The sequence below is a fragment of the Ursus americanus genome, chromosome 14, assembly GCF_024610735.1.
Source record: "Ursus americanus isolate L20-20 chromosome 14, mUrsAme1.1.p, whole genome shotgun sequence".
Lineage (NCBI taxonomy): Eukaryota > Metazoa > Chordata > Mammalia > Carnivora > Ursidae > Ursus > Ursus americanus.
In genome coordinates, this window is record NC_142140.1 from 40,364,538 (window position 1) to 40,385,865 (window position 21,328).

At 44.9% G+C, this 21,328-nt stretch overlaps 1 protein-coding gene across 9 annotated transcripts in view; it reads left to right on the forward strand.

The window, feature by feature from the left end:
• MAP4 (microtubule associated protein 4) overlaps nt 1–21,328 on the forward strand; it is a 176,989-nt gene that overhangs the window by 141,105 nt on the left and 14,556 nt on the right. For all 9 annotated transcript variants that reach the window (XM_045778482.2, XM_045778481.2, XM_045778484.2 and 6 more), the window contains 3 exons: nt 16,611–16,717; nt 17,484–17,699; nt 21,091–21,274. In XM_045778482.2, the coding sequence (XP_045634438.2) occupies nt 16,611–16,717; nt 17,484–17,699; nt 21,091–21,274 (507 nt within the window). The remainder of the gene's footprint in view (nt 1–16,610; nt 16,718–17,483; nt 17,700–21,090; nt 21,275–21,328) is intronic.

Consider the following 21,328-nt stretch of genomic DNA (forward strand, 5'->3'; position numbering starts at 1 on the left):
TCAGATTTTACTAAGTCTTCTGTGCTAGGATTTCCCCATCTTTCGTGATCCAGGTAGCATCCACCTCATTTGAAAATCTTTAAACCTGCTAATTCTTGTTCCGTCTGATCTCTTCCTTGGTATGTATTAAGCCACTCTGTCCCCTTCCCTGTGTAAGAGTCTCTGGATCTCCACTTGTTCTTGCTGAAGCAGTACCTGGGTGCCTGTTCTAGCACCACGAGGGGAAGCTCACAGTGTTGAGGCACTATACAAAATCATAACATAAATTGAAGTTCTCTTGAGAATGGAAACTAATAACCGAAGATTGCTAAGGAAGAAGTTACTCCTCCCTCATTCTTTGCATAATTAAAACAAAGCAAGACCATGATGAAGGTATAAAGTAGACACTAAAACGAAATGCATTGCTGCTTTTTCTCCTTTGTTTCAAGCTTGCCTTTCCCCCCAAGCACATACGTGTATACATACTGTATATTAACTTGGAAGTTTTGAATTGAGCACAGAAAGGTAAATGACAGGTATTATAAATTAAAGCCTGCAGGACTTGTCTTCACTGAGCGAAACAGAAACAATGAAAAGGAGACGCACCCAATGACTTAGATGAAGTTCTGCTCAGCGATGTGGAAAGGCTGGTGGTCAGAACCCAAGCATCTTCCATGCAGCTTTTCCATTAACTCACCATGTGAGCTCAGACCAACCACTCCATTCCCCCCTGCCCCCGCTAGATCCCCTTTGCTCTTCTGTAAAATGGAAGATGAAGTTAAAGTTGCAGCGTTCTGAGCCTGTCCTGTGGCAGATAGTTCATTGTCCTTGCAGTACTGTTTTCACAAAATGATCCTTACCCATTTAAGAAACAAAGGAGCAAAGGGGGGGGGGAAGAGAGACAAACCAAGAAACAGACTCTTAACTACAGAGAACAAACTACCAGAGGGGAGAAGGGGCTGGAGGGATGGGGGAAGCAGGTGATGGGGATGAAGGAGGGCACTTGGGATGAGCATTGGGCGATTTAAATAAAAACAAAATAATAACAAAAGTATAAAAATAGAATAAAATGATCCTTGTCCTCAGAGATCGGGAGAATAGGATGTTATTTTCTTTAGGCAATGCCTCACATTTTGAGAGCTAGCTAGCTTTTCTTTTTCTGTTATTTGTTAATTATTGAAATTGGGGTTTGTATGGTGTTTCTTGGCAGTGGTGGTTTATTTTTGCCTACTTTTGTTAGAGGGGACCTCATGCAGTAATTTTCCAGTCCAGGGATTTACGTTTTATCCTTTCACATCAAATTCCCTACTGGAAGTGGTAAAACCTACTTCATATGTGAATACATTTTCTTAGTGTTTTGTTTTGGTTTTTTTTAGCTAGCATCAGAGGGTACATTGTCTGTGTTAAATGTTTTTTATATTACTTCACCCCTACACAAGGGGTGGATTCTGTGGCCGTCCCCATATTATGCCTTATGTTCTCCTGTTATACTCAGACCCCGTGGTGACACCAAGCTTACGTGTCAGCTTGAGCATGTAGCCGACATGGTGTTTCGGGCACTCACCTGTACTCTGGACTTCCTGTCTGGGCTTACACCTCTTGGCCACTGACCCCTCAGATTGCCCCTTCAGCTCTCTGACCCTTGAGCCTTAGAACTCAGGTCTCTGCTTGGTGCCGTGGCCAGATGCCACATCATTGTCTTCTTCCAGCTGACCATGTGTCAGATAAGTAATAACTTCCGGTCCAGACTGGGTGCTTCTTTGTGACCGGCCAGCTTCATTCTCCTGGTTCCTGCTCCTGGTCTTTGGCTGACTTTGCAGTTTGCTATTTATAGATAGAGTCACTGAGACAGGATATGTGGGATGTGAAGGTACCCAGGACTGGCAACTCTTGTTATTGCCTGAGCTTTGTTTGTTGTGTCTGTCATCAGTGCCAGTGGGAGGGTGTGGAGAGGCTGGTTAGAATTCACCGTCACTGGACTCTGAGAAACAAGTGCCCATGCTTGTTGTTCACCTGGGTTCTCTCCACCCCTTCAGAATACGGCAGCCAGCTCAGAGAGCTGAGTTGTCTCGTCAGATGTGCTGCTACGTTCCCTAGTCATGCCTCTTCCAACAGGCAGCACCCTCGCATGGGGAGCGGCGGGGTCCACTGAGCATACTGGCCCCTGGAGCCCCAAGTTAAACGTTGGACATAGGGACATAGGGACAGACCTGTGATTCCTTGATGCACATTTCAGCCTTTTCATTGAGATGGAAGAGTGTTAAAACCAAGAGACCAGAAACCACCTTCAAGATTCCCTGCATTTTATGGATGAAGAAACTGAAGCTAGGAGCAGTTAAGTGCAGTAGTCAGAATGGTAACTAGTAAGTGGCACAGAAAGATTTTAAAACCTGGTCTTCTGACTCCAAGCCAAATTATTTTTTTCCCCCACAAACCAAAGGTAGACGGTGTCAGTGAATTGAGGCTACGCATGTGTGTTGGGGGCTGGGAGTGATTAGTTTCTGAGTGGTTGGGGTTGTTGAGGTACACCTGATATCTAAGGTATTTTCTAAAATTTGCCTCTGGCTTGTTTGGACAGCGTTGCAACAACAGCCTTCCATCAGACTTTCATAACTTTCATCATATATTATACATACTTAATTATATCATTCACTTTAATGTTTGTGTATCAGAAAGCCAAGATTCAGCTTTATTTCATCACCAAGCTGTACGCAAGACTCATTTTTCATTTTCCCCAAGTACTTAGTAGAATCATAAGCCTTCTGGCACCCCCTTCATTTCATTATGCATCTTTCCTTCCCTTTCCTTGGTGGGAGGTTTGCGGTAGAATGAGATGACCTTGGTTCCTTGACAGTGAAACTTTGTTGGCTTTCACATGGACTGCTGCTAAACTGCTTAAGGTCAAGAGGAACAAGAGGCTCAGTTTATGTTCAGGACAAAGGCTAAATGGAAATGCACATTTTTGAGTATTTCAACGCCACCACTCCTGACCATGAACGGAGCCCAGCGTTAAGTACCATAGAAGGCATACACAGTTGGTTCCTGCACTATAGTTGGGGACTTGAGAGAAGTTACGTGCATGGTGTGAGTAGTAGAGAAGCGGTGCTTGGAGACAGAGGCTCCAGTTAAGGAAACTTCCCTGGTCTGGGGTTTGGTTAACTCGTCACGTTTTATAGATCAAAGAGAGCAATCTTAACTTGCCCGCTTGTTCTAAAAGCATTATTAAAAAACTATAACCAGATCAGTGCAGTCTGACTTTCCTTAGTCTTGGAAAAAGGCATCCCGTGTATTCTTGATAGAATATTTCATGGTATCCTGTGTTAGCACATGATGGTGACTTACAGGGGAAGCAACCAAAATCAGCTCTGTTCGAGGTAGAGTATGGCCAGTCCTTTCAGTGTAACTTTCTTTTTCAAGAATTTTCTTTTATGGATCCTTCAGTCCTGAATGTACAGTTTATAAACTCAAAGGCCAGCACAGCAAAGGACCGTGCTGGATTAAATCGGGGCCGTGGGCCCTGTCACAGATTGCCAGGGTCCCCGTGCTCCTCAGGTCGGGGGAAAATGAACTGGCCCCTGTGTGTTCACATGGCAACTAAGCAGTCGGCTGGCTGGAAAGAGCAGGGCTGGTGCAGGAGGGAGGGAGGCAGCTTGTCCAAGGAACCAGGGGGGAGCAGGGTCAGGAGTCAAAGTGCAAGGGGGATATGTTGTCACACAAGTGTCTTGTAACTGGGATATACGTCTCCAAAGCCCTGACTCCTGAAATCTGTGAAGGAGCCCTTCATTAAACTCTGCCACGGTGCAGAGCCACAGATGAAGCTCTCCCCGGGCTTTGGGGGACTCCACTCGTCAGTTTTCAAATGAATTTGATAAGTTGCTATGACAGCAAGCCCACTCGTGCTCTGAGAAATGAACGCCTCCAGTTTTGATACTACATTAAGGTCTTTTTTAAGTGAAATTTTGAGCCATTTTCTGAAATCATTGTTCTCGAAGGGTTATGACTGGGAATCAGCAAATGAGTCTTGCCTATTTTTAAAACGTTTTTCGAGTGGGTGAATGGGGAAGTGTGGGCATAGTGTCAGATAAGTGAACGTGTGGGTATTCATGTATCTATATCAGTAAGAGCTGAGTAATTACTATCCTCAGTACCCAGATTGGCCCCCTACCGTGTTGTAAATTGCAGATCTAAACAGAGTGCTAGCTAACAGGAAATTACACTTTCAGTTTAACAGTGGCATTTGATTGTGCAGAAAGTAGCAGTTTCTTCCCTTTCTCTTTCTCTTTCATTCTTTCGTTCACACTAGTAAATATGTTAGCACCCAGCTGCTGGAGGAAAGAGGAGCTTTGGGGGAAAAATAGGTTTTGTCATGAGTACTGGGGACTTGGTGTGATGTCACTGCCAGCTCTGTGTGATCGTAGGTGGTGTTAGAGCTCCAGGAGCGCGGGGGGAGAGCAGTCGAAGAGACGATGTCGCTCTCAGACAAGCAGTCTGCCTCTCGCACTGCTGCTTACGGCCAGCTCTGTCAGGGCCAGCCTGCAGAGTGCCGAATGGACCCCCCAAAAGAAATCAGCCAAGCTGGATTTGAGTGGCAGAGGACAGAGGGCAAACTGAATGAAATTGGACTGAACGTCAGCATGGACGGGCGGCTGAAAGACGGGCTTGTAAAGAATGCCGGCTTCCTGGAGCAGAATAAGCTCTGCTTCTTCGAGGGGCAGCTAGACAAAGAGCGCAGCCCTGAAGGGCAGGGCAAGGAGTATCAAGCAACCTCGGGTCACCTTGAGAGCAGGTATGTGATTTCAGAAACCTGCCATTCCTCGGAGGGGAACTCATTCCACCAGAAGACAGCCGGGTTCCATGTGGGACCCGGAGAGGGTCCAGACAAGAACAAAGCCTCTACAGTTCAGGGGATGGTGGCAGGGAAGAATGGGCCAGAGACCAAGAGCCAGCCAGATCTGGATTTCCCTGCGGCTGCTGACATCCCCACCCGGTATGCTAAGGAGCAAGAAACCAGTGTTTGGAACCCCAACTTTCATCCAGTGGCTCAGGGCCTGAGGGAGGCAACTCCAGGAAAGGAGAATGGCATCACCGCCAGCTGCCGGGTACCTGGGGTGGTGAAGGATAACTCCAGGCTGCCTGAATGTGAGTCCTCCCCACCGGTGGCTATCGCATGCCCAGCCCCCACAGTGGAGCCTTCACCCACTGCCATCCCACCGATCACTATGGTGGAGTTCCCCCAGGAGTATGTAAATGCCAGCTCTCATGACCGAGACCATGAGAAGGAGCTGGAGAGATTGAGTTCTCCCGAGGAGGGGGCTTTGCTCAACCAGGTGCCCCAGCAGAAAAAAGCAATGCGCCGGGCCCTGTCAGAATGTTCTCACCTCTCGGTTCCCCCAGCTGTCAACCTTGCAGATAAATATCCTGAACTCCCTGCCCGAGAAGAGCTTTCTTCTGGCCTGCCGCCTCTTACCAATAGCCCCGTGCCAAGTCCTACGCCCAGGAAAGTGGGGGCTCCTGCCGTAAGGCGCTCCATGACGGTGGCTGAGGAACAGACAGATAGCTACAGATTGATCCCCGGGGAACTGCCTACTGAAGACATGCCTGCTTTCATCTGTGAGGAACCTGTGGCCAAGAGGAAAGAACTGACCCCCTTCAGCAACAGCAGCGGCGGCAGCTCTGGGAAGAAGGAGCTGGGCTCTGCTGGATTGTGTCTGCATGGTAAGCTGGAGCAGATTCCTGAAGTAAGCAGCAAGGAGAAAGGGCAAGAAGATGTTAGTGAAACAGGAACGGATTCGTGCTCCCAGGTCTGCCGGGGAGGTGAGAAACAGCCAGGACAGACGGCTCTGACAGGGAAGAAAGAAATTGAGGTCACTGCAACCCAGAGCACTCCATCGTTCCTGTGTGAAGAGACCCCACGTGATGGTATGTTTCTAAATTTTGCCTCCATGGGGAACAAGCAGACAGCAAGGAAGAAACCAAAGTGACAGATTACCAGCAGGAGCGTTAGGCAGCTTATTACCACTGGAGTCTGTGTGCCTGGGGAAAGCTGAATTCTTTGCATTGGAAGGTTGCTGGGCGTGAGGCGAGAAAGTGCACAAAGTGAATCTAGCTAGGTCAGCCTGAATGTCTGCTGCCATGACGGATAGTGGGGCCTGGGAGTGTGGGCCAACGGGATCAGAGGGTGGCGGACACAAGAAATAGAGCCCCTTACTTGACCTCATGTCACCCTGCCCCCTCCATCCCCCATCCTCCCACCCCTCAGCTCCCTGTTGTTTGAGCCAGATGATTCCTGAGCCCTAAATCATCCAATCACAACTGATTGATTTCCTTGCTTGAAAATCTGCCATGGTGTGGGTTCACAGCGGGCGTATCAGCACTAACCTCCTCATTAAGTAGCACAGCCTGGGTGCAAGCTCTGTTTTCCATTTTGCTTTGGAGAACATTTTACTTTTGTTCAAGTGGAAAAAGAACCTTTTAAAGCTGGCTATTTAATATTCTTTTCCTGTTCTTCATGTTTGACCCAATCTTGATTCTAGTCTTCTCTTTCTGTATGTGTGTGGAGAATTTGTGGGGAGAAGGGAAAGAAAGGGAGAGGAGAGAGAAGGAGAGACTTGCACTTAATAAACAGCTGTCGCAGTCTTTGTGGCTGCCTTCTGTGTCTTTCTCTGGCTCTTCTCTTTCCCAACCCCCCCACCCCCACCCCGAGCTTATTGTTGGTGGTCTACAAAAGCTTGTTTTCCTCCGAATCCAGTTTGAGCACAAAGGGCCGTGATTCACAAGCTGCTTAATGGGGATTTAAACCGTGTGTGTTGTCTAAAAAATAGCCTCTTCCCCTAATATTTATTCCTCTCAGTACATTTTCATGAAATTTTTTACTCATTTACTCTTAAAATTAGAATTGGTGTATTCTAGGGGAAGGGGAAGTGGAAAGGACCCTAGAAGACTAAACAGGGTTTTTTTTTTTAATGGAGATGGGCAAAGAAGCTTCCATCTCCTCTGTGATTTGTGACTCCAAGATGACACACACTCAGGTCCTCTGCGCTGTTGCTTACTGCTAGCTGGGGCAGAACTGCAAGCCCTTGTGGATAGGATTGTGTCGTCTTGTTGTTCTGCTGCTGCCCGGTTCCGTGCCGTATACCCTTCGAGGTGGCGATGAGTGCAGAGTTCCGTTTATTTCAAAAGTTTATCCTAGTTCATGCTAACAGAAGTTCATGGTGGTAGAAAAAAAATTCAAGTAATGCAAACCTCACTGATCTATTCACCTAATAAAATGTTTCAAGTGCCGTCTCTACTGAACACCATGTAGGTAAAACTAGATAAAGATTCATTTACTTAACGTGCTTTCCGTCTGTCAGTCACTATCCAGGCACTGGATATTGTCGTTAGATTGCCCAGCAAGTTATGATCTAATTGGGGTGGGGGAAAGGAACGGTGAGAGGGGTGAATCACGGAAACTACCAGGAGGAGGTGGTTTGGAAGCCTTGGATATCTAACATTGCGAGGGAAAGCCTTCCAGGCAAAGGAACTCACGTAAGCAAAGCTATAAAGCCTAGAGAGCTCACATTAGGTAAAAGAACAATGACCAGTATTCATGGGCCACCCTTGTAAGGATTATTTAATTTCAAAGAACGGAAACATACTCAGAGGAACTCAAATTTATAAAAAGGTGTTTATTGACAGGGAGGCTCAGGGAAGCCAATTGCAGGAAGTGTAGCCGGGCTGCTGCCATTGTGTGCCTCTCAGGACATCTGCTTCGCCCTAAACACGTGTTCCCTTCTCTTCCCTTCTGGGAACTGTTTTTTGTCTGCCATCTCTGGCATTTTGCTGTTTCGGTGACTGGTCCACACGGGGCATTGGGTTGCCATGGTTTGGGCTCCATGCCCCACTTCATGCTACCTTATATCCCTTATGTCTGTTTACCTCATTTATCTGGGGGCTTCTCGAGAGAAGGGTGTGAGTGGAGCAAACATGTCCAAGCCATCTGTACATACGTGACCAGAAATGATGGGAGAACAAATCTAGAAAGTTGTTTGGAACCCAAGCTTCAAATGCCCCCCTAAGATGTTTTAAAAAAAAGAGTGGCTGCCTGTGACAATACGGTGGCCCACAGGAGGCTTTGGGATGACTCACCTGTTCTCAGTAGATAAGAGGAACTGGAGGACAGACGATGGAAGGCAAAACTCCTTGTGACAACAGCTTGATTTATGTAGTAGTAGCAGGTGAAATATGACGTGAAGGGGAAATAGAACAGGTGAAATCAACTAATCAGCTTGACTCGAAAACTGGATGTGGAGAGAGAGAGGAGTCAAAGTGGTGCTCTGACACTGAGCCTGGGTTTCCCAGCAGGCACACATACTGGAAAAATCCAACAGAGGGGAGAAGCTTTGGGGAGCAGTTATAAGTTCTGTTTTGAGCATTCTTTTTCGAAACTGTGGGGACGTTTGGGTGGTGGTCTCTAGCAGTTGACTGGCACAGACCCCTGGGGCAAAGAAGAGGGTCATGGGGAGAAGCATCATCTGGGTGAGAGACAGCAGTTTCTGCTTATGTGTATGTCACGTGTTCTTCACTGGATGACAACTGCTTATACAGGTTGAGATGTTAACATGCTTATATCGTAGTGCAACTTTGTATACATGTGGTTTACTGAAAAATCTTGTGCCTATTGAAAAATGTTCATAATGATCTGGGGCTAATGGCAGTAAGTCACACATTTGGTAAGGTATTCTTTCCGCTTGCTATAGAAAAAAAGACATTAGCAACCTTGCATGGTGTTTTTCTTTCCTTCATATTTTAAAAAATATTTTATTTATTTGAGAGAGAGATCATGAGCAGGGGGAGGGAGAGGGACAGAGTCCCCGCTGAGCAGGGAGCCCAATGTAGGGCTGGACCCCAGCACCCTGAGATCATGACCTGAGCCAAAGTTAGACACTTAACCGACCAAGCCATCCAGGTGCCCCCATATTTTGAAAACAAAGCAAATTCAGTTTTGACAAAATACGTAGGGTTTCAAACATCAAAAAGTACAAAATGCTATACATTAGAAAATCTGCTGAGAGAAGACCACTGGATTCACTTTTCCTTGCTCCTCTCCTCTAAATGCAGCTAAATACTCTGAAAAGAATTCAGCAGACAATTATAAAAGGAATCTGAAAGGTGAAAACAAGAGGGCAGACTGGGTAGGGAGCTCAGGACTTGAAGGACAGTGCACAGTGAGTTCCCTGGGTTTTGTTTCTAATCTCCCATGTACCCAGGTCTGGGCTCTGGGGAGTACCTACAACCTAGAAGTACCAACGAGCATAGGCACCCCCCCAAAAAAAAGAAAGAAAGAAAGAAGGAGAAGAGAAGGAAAAATGAAAGAACAAAAAGCCTACTTTCTCTTGCCAAAAGACCAGGAAAGGGGAAGCCCTGTTTCCCTGCTCATATCCAGCAACAGCAGTGGGCTCAGTCCTGCTCAGCAGTGCTCATGAGGGCCTACCTGTTGCCCATGCCACACCTGACAGCACTACAGTACAACCTATCCCTAGTCTCCCACCAGGTGACAGTACCAGTGACACCCACAGGCCTGGTGTCTTCTAGCCTTCTATCCAGGAGCAGAAGGGGACCTTGGGAAGTTTCCTCCTATAGCCTTACCTCCAGCAGAAAAAGGCCAAGTAAGTGCTTTCTGCTTCCAGCAGTACCTGCAGAGATCGAACAGAAAGTCTGCCAGCACCGGGCAGCCAGAGAACTGGTCAAGAGAATCTGTATTCTGTGGGTCCAGCATCACTCAGCCCCCACCTAGTGGAACCACCTGGCCCAGGGAAGTGCCTTCAGCCCTTGCTGGAAGTACCAGCGGGGATTGAATGACAGTCTCATGAAGCCAGAAGAACACAGCAGGCCAGAAGTACATTACAAGTGCACTGGAAACTAAATTGTCACTGATACTACAGCCAGAACATGCACCCTAAATTTAAACAGTGATTACCTGCTAACATACAAAATGAGGATTTAAAGCAGCCATTATAAAATTGCTTCCACAAGCAATGATGGATTATCTTGAAACAAATGAAAAACTAGAAAATATCAGCAAAGAAATAGAAGTTATAAAAAAGCACAAAATGGAAATAATAGATAGGAAAAATATGGTCATCAGATTTTGAAAATGTGTCTCATGGACTCAGTAGTACCCTGGAAATGTCAGAGAACAGAATCCATGAACTCTTGAGCACAGATTGATAGAATCTATTCTGTCTGAACAGCAGAGAGAAAACAGACTGGAAAAAATACTGCAGCTCCTCAGAGACTTCAGGGGTAGTAATGCAAGATCTAACATTCGTATCATTGGAATCCCAAGAAACGAGAAAGAATGTGAGGCCGAACAACTATTGGAAGAAATAATGACTGAAAACTTCCCAAATTTGTCAAAAGACCTAAACCTGCAGATTCAAGAAACTGAATGAACCTCAAAGAGAAAAACCCAAGAAAATCTACGCCAGGACAGATTATAATTAAATTCTGCGAACGAAAGACAAAAAAAAAAAAAGTCTTAAAAACAGCCAGAGAGAAATTGCGCATTAGCTGTTGGGGAACAGCAGTTCAGGTGACAACGTGCTCCTTACCGGAAACCTTGGAGGGCGGGAGGAGGCGGCACAACGTTTTTCAAGTGCTAAAAGAAAAGAACAGTCCACCATAAGTTCTATATCTGGTAAAACTATCCTTCAGGAACAAAGGGCAAGTAACGGCATTCCTGGAGGAAAACTAAGAGCATTTTTTGCCAGCAGATATACCCTTAGAGAAAGGCTAAAGGACGCTCTCTGAAAGATAAGATACCATAAGAGGAGGAGGCTTGGAATTTCAGAAATGAAAGAACAATGAGAACAATGGAACGGGTAAAAATAGGGGCAAATATAAATGGACTATCCTCCTCATGATTTTAAAAATCATATTTGATGATTGAAACAAAAATTATAGTGCCATCTGATGTGGTACGCAGCGTTTGAAAAGGAAATACCTAAGACGTTGTACTTAAAAAGCAGGGAGAACAAAAGATCCTAAATGGAAGTAAGCAAAACTATACCCTCAAAAGCAAAAAGTCAAAATGGGATTTTAAAAAATGTTCAAGTAGCCCAAAGGGGAAGGCAAGAGATACAGAGGGAACAAATAAAAATAAAAAACACAGCTGCCCTCCATGCCCTCCTCGCCGACACCATGCTCCAGTTCCTGCTTGGGTTTACTTTTGGTACCGTGGTGGGAATGTATCTGGCTCAGAACTGTGACATACCAGACCTGGCTAAAAACTAGAAGACATTCAAAAGGACTTGGATGCCAGGAAGAAGCCCCCTGGTTCATGGAGCAGACTCCAGTACTTCCTTCTGGATATTCCAGTTCTGCTGTTCTTGAAGGCCTCCTTACCATCTAAACCACCATTTTGTTTGAAATTCCAGCCTCAGCGATTTTCCTCTCCACTAGATCCTGCCTTGTCTGAGAGCACAAATGGGGCCACAAGTTAAGAACTATGCTTTTCCAACATCCTCACCTCTTCCCTTCCTCCTTCCAGCCACTTGAGATGGCCTAAGACTGGAATTATGGTGCTCGATTAGTAAACGTGACCTCTCATTAGTAGTCTCTCCTTCATTCTTTGGGATTTCTGCTACCTTTTTCCTAAAGAAAAATTGATGAGTTTTGTGTAGCTGATCACATTTTAAACAATGCCGATTACACAGTATAGCAATTATAATGGATGTTTAAACATTTGGTACTAAATTATGTTGTTTTGAAATAATTAAAATTAAAGGCCAGAGGGGGGGAAAAACAATAAAATGGCAGAATAAGTCTTAGCCTATCAGTAATTACTTTAAATGCAAATAATCTACTACAATTAAAAGAGAGATTGGAAGAATAGATTATTTAAAAATGACCCAAGTACATGCTGTCTACGAAAAATGCATATCAATCGTAAGGACCGTAGGGAGGTTGAAAGTAAAAGGTGGGAAAAGATGTATCATGTTAACATTAATTTTAAGTGGCTCTATTAATACCAGTCAAAGTGGACTTCAGAGCAAAGAATAAAGAATCAGTCCATCAAGAAGACAGAGCAATTCTAAATGTATATGTGCCAAAAAGCAGAGCTGCAAAATACATGAAACAAAATGATAGAGCTGAAAGGAGAAATAGAAAGATCCACAATTACGGTTCAGGACTTACATCCCACTCTAAGCAGTCAATAGAACTATTGGACAGAATATTAGCAAAGATAAAGAATAACTTAACAGTGCCATCACACAACAGGATCCAGTTGACGTTTACGGAAATTCCACGAGCAACAGCAGCATGAATATATATTCTTTTCAAGCTCCCATGGAACATTTGCCAAGATGGATCCTGGGTCTTAAAATGAATTTCAGTACATCTAAAAGATTAAAATCAGGGGCGCCTGGGTGGCTCAGTCAGTTAAGCGTCTGCCTTCGGCTCAGGTCATGATCCTAGGATCCTGAGCAGGGAGTCTACTTCTTCCTCTCTCTGTGTCCCTCCCCCTTGCTCGTGCTCTCTCTTTCTCTCTTGCGCTCTCTCAAATAAAATCTTCAAATAAATAAGTAAATAAATAAAATCAAACAGAATGTGTGGTCAGCCATATGGAATCAAATTAGAACTTAATAGTAGAGGGGCGCCTGGGTGGCTCAGTTGTTAAGCGTCTGCCTTTGGCTCAGGGCGTGATCCTGGAGTCCTGGGATCAAGCCCCGCGTCAGGCTCCTCTGCTGCGAGCCTGCTTCTTCCTCTCCCACTCCTTCTGCTTGTGTTCCCTCTCTCGCTGGCTGTCTCTCTCTCTGTCAAATAAATAAAATCTTTAAAAAAAATTTAAAAAGATTTAAAAAAAAAGAAATCAGTAGTAGAAAGACCACAGGAAAATCTTTAATCATTTGGAAATTAAGAGTACACTTCTTAATAATCCATGGGTCAAAGAGGAAATTATTACAGGATAATTTAAAAATAAAATGAGGGCTCTGGCTGGCTTAGTCAATGGAGCATGCAACTCTTGATCTCAGGGTACTAAAAAGAAAACGAACTGAATAAAAATGAACATACAACATACCCAAATTTGTAGAATGCAGCCGTGCAAGTGCTAAGAGGGGAACTTATGGCTCTACGTGTTTACAGTAGAGAAAAGATCTCAAATCAGTAGTCTAAGTTGTTACATCAAGAAACTAGGGGGAAAAAACGAAATAAATCCAAAGCAAGCAGAAATCAGTGAAACTGTAAACAAGAAAACAACCAAGAAGTTTATTAAACGAAGGGCTGGCTCTTAAAATACCAATACAGCTGGTAAACCTTGAACAAAATTGACAAAGATAAAAAGAGAGAAGACACAAACCACTAACAACAGGAATAGAGGATATCACTACAGCCATTAAAAGGATATAAGTGAACAGTAGAAGCACCTTTACACCCCCAGATTCAATAACTTAGAAAAAATTCCTTGAAAAGCACAAATTACCAAAACTCAACCAAGATGAAATAGATAACCTGAATAACCATTAATAAAATTAGACTTTTTAATTAAAAAGTTCCTGAGGGATTTACTGTAGGGGTTTACCTTATATTTAAAGAATAATTAACACCAATTTTACACATTCTCTTCCAGAAAATGTAAGAGGAGGGAATACTTCTGATTCATTTTATGAGGTCTGTATTTGATACCAAAACAAGAGACCATACAAAACAAACTACAGACTAGTAAATCATGAACTTAGATGCAAAATATTAATATCATATCCAGCAATATATAAAAATTGTACACAATAGCCCAGTGGAGTTTATTCCAGATATACATGGCTGGTTCAGTAATCAAAAACCAAATCAACATAATCTGTATCAACAGTCTAAAAATTCATAAGCACAGGGGTCCGTGGGTGGCTCAGTCATTAAGTATCTGCCTTCGGCTCAGGTCATGATCCCAGGGTCCTGGGATCGAGCCCCACATCTGGCTCCTTGCTCAGCAGGAAGCCTGCTTCTCCCACTCCCCCTGCTTGTGTTCACCCTCTCGCTGTCTCTCTAAAATAAATGAATAAAATCTTCAAAAAATAATAAAAAATAAGAAATAAAAAAATTCATAAGCACAGAAGTGCATTCAACAAAACCCCAACATCCATTTATGATAAAACGCTCATCAAAGATGAGAGGGAGAACTTTCTCAACTTGATCAACTTCCTCATCTACAAAAAACCTACTGTACCGTCACACTTAACGTGAAATATTGAGTGGTTTCCCCTGAAACTGGGAAGGAGGCAAGGATGCCTGCTGTCACCACTCCTACTTAATGTTGTAGTTCTGGAAATTCTGATTAGCACAACAAAGTGAAAGGAAATAAAAGGGCATTTAGATTAGAAAGGAAGAAATAAATCTGACATGATTGTATAGAAAATTCCAAGGAATCTACCAAAACAACTCCTAGAACTAGTTAAGTGTTTAAGCAGGGTCACAGGATGGAATTAACTGTGTTTCCATGAACTAACAGTGACACCATCTTAATAAAAATCCTGTGCACCAGTGTTTGTCACCACAGCAGGTGAGTAGGGAAACTGGTAGAGCCGCACCGCGGAATGTAGTCAGCAGTAAAAGGGAACTAGCTAACCGCCAGTAACGCGGCACCGCCGGCGCATCTCAGAAGCATTACGCTGGGTGAAAGAAGCCAGACACAAAAGGGAACATACTGTGTGATTCCATTTATGTAATATTCTTGAGATAATGTTCCAGAGATGGAGAGCAGATTAGTGGTTGCCAGAGATTTAAGGATTAGAAAAGGGAGGGGGGGTGGCCCTAAAAGGGTGACGTGAGGGAGCCCTGTGGTAACGGCACACTTATCTGTCCTGATTGTTAGCAGTGGTTATGTAAAGCTGCACGTGCTCAGATTGCATGGCACTGTGTGTGTGCGCATGCACACGTGCACGCACACGCTCGCAGAGTGCACGTGGAACTGAACACATCCGCGTAAGCTCTGTGGGTGTACCGATATCCGTGTCCTGGTTTTGATAGTGTACTGCACTTTGCAGGAGGTAGTGTTGGGGGAGGCAAGGTCAAGCGTACACAAATTAAGTTCCCTCCGAAGGCCTTTTTAAAGTGCACGTCCAAGGGTATTTGCATTAGAAATGTGTTTTGCCCCCATCCCTTCTCTAGACAAACGGGTTTCGTGTTATCTTACTATTCTGCACCTTACTTTTTTTCTTCACTTAATAGAAATGGTTCCATAGTGGACATGCTTTATTTTTTCAGACGTGGAGATTACATTGATATTTCTGCCGTGGGGCTTTAATCACGTTTCTATGAGCAGACTTCCAGGGTGTTTCCGTTGTGTGCTGTTAGGAACAGTGTTCTGATGAAGACCTTACACATGTGCTGTTTGGCTGGTGTATGAATATACCTCTGAAATGAGTTTCTGGAAATCGGATATCTGGATTAGAATTTATCTACACTTACAGTCTTCAGAGACACCGCTGGATTGCCCTGCGTGGGAGTTGTGCCCATTCCACACACTTAGCAGCAGGGAGTATCTTCATTTCTCCCCACAGGCTGTTTTCACCTTGTAGGACTTCTGACAATATGTTAGGTTAAAAATGGCATCTCAGTGTGGTTTTTTCATTTCTCTGAAAATTTGGGCATCTTATTTTCAGTTTGTATTTCGATTCATATTTATTTTTCTGCAAACTAGGTTCAGAATCTTTAGGCCGTTATTCCAGTGGGTTGTTGGCTTTTATAGGAGTTAGTGATTTATAGGCGTAATGTATATAACACGCTCTTTGTCTTTGATGTGATGCTCAGTATTTTTTTTTCCTGTTTATTGTCTGCTCTCTGACTTTCCTTATCATTTTCTTTTTTTTTTTTTTCTCCTTTTTCTCTTTTTTATTTTTTTGGCCACATTGACTTTTTTTTTAGTTTTTCCTTAGTCAGACTGATTTGTGGCTTCTGGATTGTGTGCCACTCAAAAAGGCCTTTCCCACACCCAGGTTATACATTTCATGGTGTCTAAGTGCATTCAGGCGTAGCCCTATTGAAATCTGGAGTTACACCCCACGGTGGTGCTGCTGGGCCTCGCCTTAGGCGTAGACTTTATTTCTGGCCTTGGGTCTGATTTCATGGGTCTCCTCAGGCTTGTTGGAAATTTGGGTCACTGCTAGAACCAGATCAAGTTAATCTCACATCCTCCATAAAGTGGTGCTTTACAGGGAAAGGAAGTAAGGGGAGGACATTGGATGATCTTCTGGCTCTTATCCCATCTTCAGCAACCTTTATTCCAAGAGATAAACTCTAGTAGAAGAGGTTTTTGTCCCCTGTGTGCTGCGGGAGTTAGTGGTTGGGTGACAGAACCCCTTTGCCATTCTCCAGGGAAGGAAAACCAAACTTTAAGGGCCATTTCCTTCCATTGGTCATTTGTGCAAATCCCACTTAGGTTGCTTCTCCGCAGGGACAGGCTGCCTGAATCTCTGGAATCTAAAACGGTCCTGTCACAATGAGAGGAACCTGGGAGTCTTGTCCACATTTCAGAGCACAGCCCTGTGGATTTTCTTCAGAATGGAGTGCTAGTCAGTGGTCTGTCTCTCCTAAGACTTGCTTTTTCAAAATGGGTATGAAAAACATCTGCTTAGCATGACTTTACCCCCACTTAGGAATAAGTAAGCCAGAAGAAGGACGGCCTGCTGGGAGTGTGACCGGAAATGACATCACTGCCCCTCCAAACAAGGAGCTCCCACCAAGCCCAGAGAAGAAAACAAAGGTAGGCACAGAGTGGTGGGTTATCTTCTCCTGCTACCATTTATTAGAACCGTATCTTCTGCTATTACTGCTTGAACCATGAATGAAATTTCCTTTTTCTGAGCTATTAGTAGTCCTTCCCCAATTTTGGACATTCTTAGAAAATATTTTATATTCCTATTTTACCATAGTAACCTAACTCAGCTTTTAAAATCTCTGCCTTTGACCCCATTATCTTGAATACGTGTAGAAATGTTCTGTAGAGGCGGTTTCTGCTTCCCTTAACAACAACAATAACGGGATTTGCAGAACTCTTCAGAAGTAGATTCTGAAAGCTTCAGGCAACTGACTGGTGTTCGGTGCAGAAGACAAATGCCGAACTTCAGTGTGGTCCTAAAACCCTGCCGCTGTTGCCCTAGCAAGGTACAAATACAGACCGTTTAATCACGAGCTGGTGACTTTTCTTCATAGGATTATTGCAGCCACCAAAAGTTAGTTAATTGTTTCAAGCCATCGCTGAATTTAAGTCTTCAGGTACCAAACGGCTGGAAGTTGTGACGTTGTCATTAAGAATGAGTTCCCAATTTTCTTTACCTTTCTCATGGCTTCTTACCAAGCTCAGAAGAACGGAATGCCGCTTTTCAGTTGCATATATCTTCATTGCTTATCATTTTACTTTGAATTGTGCAATTTATACTTTTTTTTAATTTGTTTTTATTTTTGTCTGTGTGTTTGATGTTGACTTTAAAACAAAACAAAACAAAACAAAACAACACATCAACTTAAAGCCTTTGGCCACCACTCAGCCTGCAAAGACTTCAACATCGAAAGCCAAAACTCAGCCCACTCCTCTCCCTAAGCAGCCAGCTCCCACCACCTTTGGTGGGTCGAATAAAAAACCCATGAGCCTCGCTGCAGGCTTAGTGCCGGCTGCCCCACCCAAACGCCCTGCGGCCGCCACTGCCAGGCCTTCCACCTTGCCTGCAAAAGACGCAAAACCCAAGGTAAGTAGCCACTGAAGCCTGTGCCAGGGAGACGTGCTCCCCGCCGAGTGTCTGATCGCTCTCATTGCTACCAGGCAGTGCAGTCAAGCTGGTGGAATTGGGGGACGGGGAGAAAGCGACTTGAAAATCTTGGGGGCCCACAGTGCAGCCATAACCTCTGAGGGCCTTTCAGACTCCGTATGTTTGCCTGCCCTGCCGGGAGGCAACACAACATCTGCTTGGGTTTCTTCTTCCTCCCAGCTCCTCCTCACTCTTTCCCGGTTTGAGCACTTGTTAGCCAGTTTGCCCTCCTCCACCTACTGTCACGTACTTTTTGGTACAGTTCCCACCTCAGATTCCCCGAATTCGATTCCTTGTCTTTCTCTTTAATCCTCTGGCAGAAGTGGGTTTTGCCTGTTCCTTTTTTGGATAAGGTCTTCTAGCTGATCTCTGTAGGTTCCAGCAACATGTGACAACTTCCTTTGCTTTTGACATTGGGCCTCTCTCCCTGGGCTCCCCCTGCAGGTTTTCAGTTTTCCAGGTCACCCACACATTACTGCCTAGAAACCAGTCAATTTGGAGCAGGAGTGGCCTCAACAGGATTGTTCTAGAAAGGCAGCTGGAGTCTCTGGCCGCTTTCCTTAACATCTTGTTTTATTTGAGAAGGGTCTTTCAGTCAGCTCAGTATTACCCTTTAAATTCATGGTGGGCAATAGTTTCCCATGTTAAAATGTTAGTGTATCATCTAATCTTGTAAAGGAAATGGGTGGAACCTAGGAATTGTAGTCTAGGTTGGAACCTGGCCAAGAAACTGAGAAATCCTATCATAGACTAAGAATGATAAAATATGTAGCTTTCTGACCCTCCTCATTTACCCAGTTGACTGCTTTTCTTGATCGTGAGAAGACAACTTATTTGCATAAGAGGGCAGAGGGAGGATGACTGGAGCCCTGGCACGGCAAATCCTGGGGCAGACAGAAGACGGCAGGTGGGGGGTGGTCTAGTGAAATTTCACTCTGCAGTAACAACCATGAAGTGTCCTCTACTGGTTCCTTTATATAAGTTAATTCCTTTGATTCTCTCTCTCAACAACCCCTGATGTGGGTATTAGTATTCTCATTTTATAACTCAGTGAAATAACCTTCCTAAGATCCAGTGCTAGTAAGTAGCAGAGCCAGTATTTGAACCTGGGGCTGACTCCAACCGTGATGCTCAGGGCCTCCGTCAACACTGTTCTTGCCTGGCTTTTGCCATGCAGCTGTTAAACAGCATTCTGAGATACAGCTGACCTGAAAAGGCGATATGCATTCCAATTATTACTGCTGTTTGTCTTTTAGCTATGAAACACATGAAAATATTTTGAGAACAGTTGATTAAAAACTAAAGTCTACTGAAAATTATTTATTTATTTTTATTATTTTTTTGAAAGATTTATTTATTTGACAGAGAGAGACAGCCAGCGAGAGAGGGAACACAAGCAGGGGGAGTGGGAGAGGAAGAAGCAGGCTCCCAGTGGAGGAGCCTGATGTGGGGCTCCATCCCAGGACTCCGGGATCACGCCCTGAGCCGAAGGCAGACGCTTAATGACTGAGCCACCCAGGCGCCCCATAAGAAAATTTATTTTTATCCTTATTTTGGTAGAAAGATTGAAGAAGCAAACAAAGGGGGGAAAAAAACTTAGAAAAAATAAGTGAGGGGCGCCTGGGTGGCACAGCGGTTAAGCGTCTGCCTTCGGCTCAGGGCGTGATCCCGGCATTATGGGATCGAGCCCCACATCAGGCTCCTCCGCTGGGAGCCTGCTTCTTCCTTTCCCACTCCCCCTGCTTGTGTTCCCTCTCTCGCTGGCTGTCTCTATCTCTGTCGAATAAATAAATAAAATCTTTAAAAAAAAAAAAAAAGAAAAAATAAGTGGATCCAGGATTCTGGTAGAGAAGACAGTGTAAATTGAGAAACAGCGGAGTAACTGCAGTTCTGAAAGCAGGCTGGTTCTATGGCTTGCTGAAGCCAAGAGCCTGACTTAAGTCAAGGATGTCACCTGTATGTTAGAGTTCTCTATCCCTAATACCTTTTTTTCCAACTTATTTCATCACTATTACTAGCAAAATAAGACCCTGGTAGATTATTCTGAATCACAGTCCTAATATTGAGAATTTGAAGGAGACCTCAGAGAGTGTCTGGTTTATACCCGGATCTTAGAGCCGGCAGGAAGGATCTCTCTGCACAAAATCCTACACTCTGTTCCAAACAGAGCTGGTACCTGAACCAGTTCCTCCCAAGTCCAGCCTTAGGGTTCCTCCTTCCATACTTAGGGACTTCTTTTGTAGAAGTGGTCATTACCCTGCAGTCTCAGGGTTAGACTTGAATTGGATGCCAGCCCTTAATTTCTGAGCATCTCCTTAGCTGATTTTCCATTTAAGCTGAATCCTGCTTGTCTCCACCAACATACGAGCCTGTGTGGCCATTTCTCTTGGCATAAAAGAGCTGGATCCACTGTGTCTATGATTTGGCTTATTCTCTTGAGTAACTTGGTACTTCTATTCCTGTAGAAACCAGACTAAATTGATTCCTTACTAGTGGTGATGTGCCCAGCCTCCCTGGAAGAGGGTCTGGAGTGACCCAGATGCCAAGTATCTGCACTTGGGAGCCTTTTCCCTTTTGCTCTCAGTCACAGCTGTGACATCAGTGCTTCTTATCCCCTCTGGTGGCCAGGCCTCCCCGCTCCGCCCACCCGGTCTTGACGTGCCTGTGCTCTGAGACTTCTCCTCCTCTGATCCCTAACACCACATAGCATCAAAGCTGGTCCCCAGAGACCTGCTATTCGACCTCCTTTATCCGACTGAGGAAATAAAGCCCAGACAGGCTCTGTGATTTGCTCAGGAACACACTGTGAATTGGGGGCCTGACTGGGGTTGCAGCTCAAGCTTCTGATCTGACTGGTGAAGCCAGTGTTCTCGCCGTTTGTGGCCCTAACCCAGCATTCACTGGGTGCATCTTAGCCAAAAGAAGGACTGAATTCGATTAAACTTAATTTTTAATTTTTTGTGTTGTTTATATATTTATCTGTCTTTGGTCAAGTAATCAAATAGTGATGTATTTCATGTATTTAAATACATGAGGTCCTGAGACAAACTGCATTTGTGATGTGGTATTACTTTCCGGTTTGTTCATTCTCACTGGTCCAGGCTGGACTGAGATGGTTAGACTCCCCGTTTCCTCACTCCAGCTGGCACAGCTCCCTGCGGGGCCCGTTTCTCACTTTGTCTGAAGGACTTAGATCTTAGAGCAGCATCAGCTGTCCTGTCAGTGAGTGCCCCATCAGTGAGATCCACAGTGCCCCGGTGTTCTGGTGTCTGCTGATTTCCCGGGGCTCCTGCTGACCCGCAGCTCTTGTTTCCACTTCCCTGTTAACCAGCCTGCTGCAGAGGCAAAGATCGTGGAGAAGCGGGCCTCACCATCCAAGCCGGCCTCTGCTCCAGCCCTCAGGCCTGGCTCCAAGAGCACCCAGACCGTTCCGAAAGCCACAGCTGCTGCCAGTCCTGCCTCAGCTGGGCCAAGCAGTCGGAGCCCCCCCACGCCCGTGCCCAAGAGGCCCACTGGTGAGTACTGTCACCCTTCACTTCTGTGGGAAGCAGTGGGGAGAAGGCTGGGGC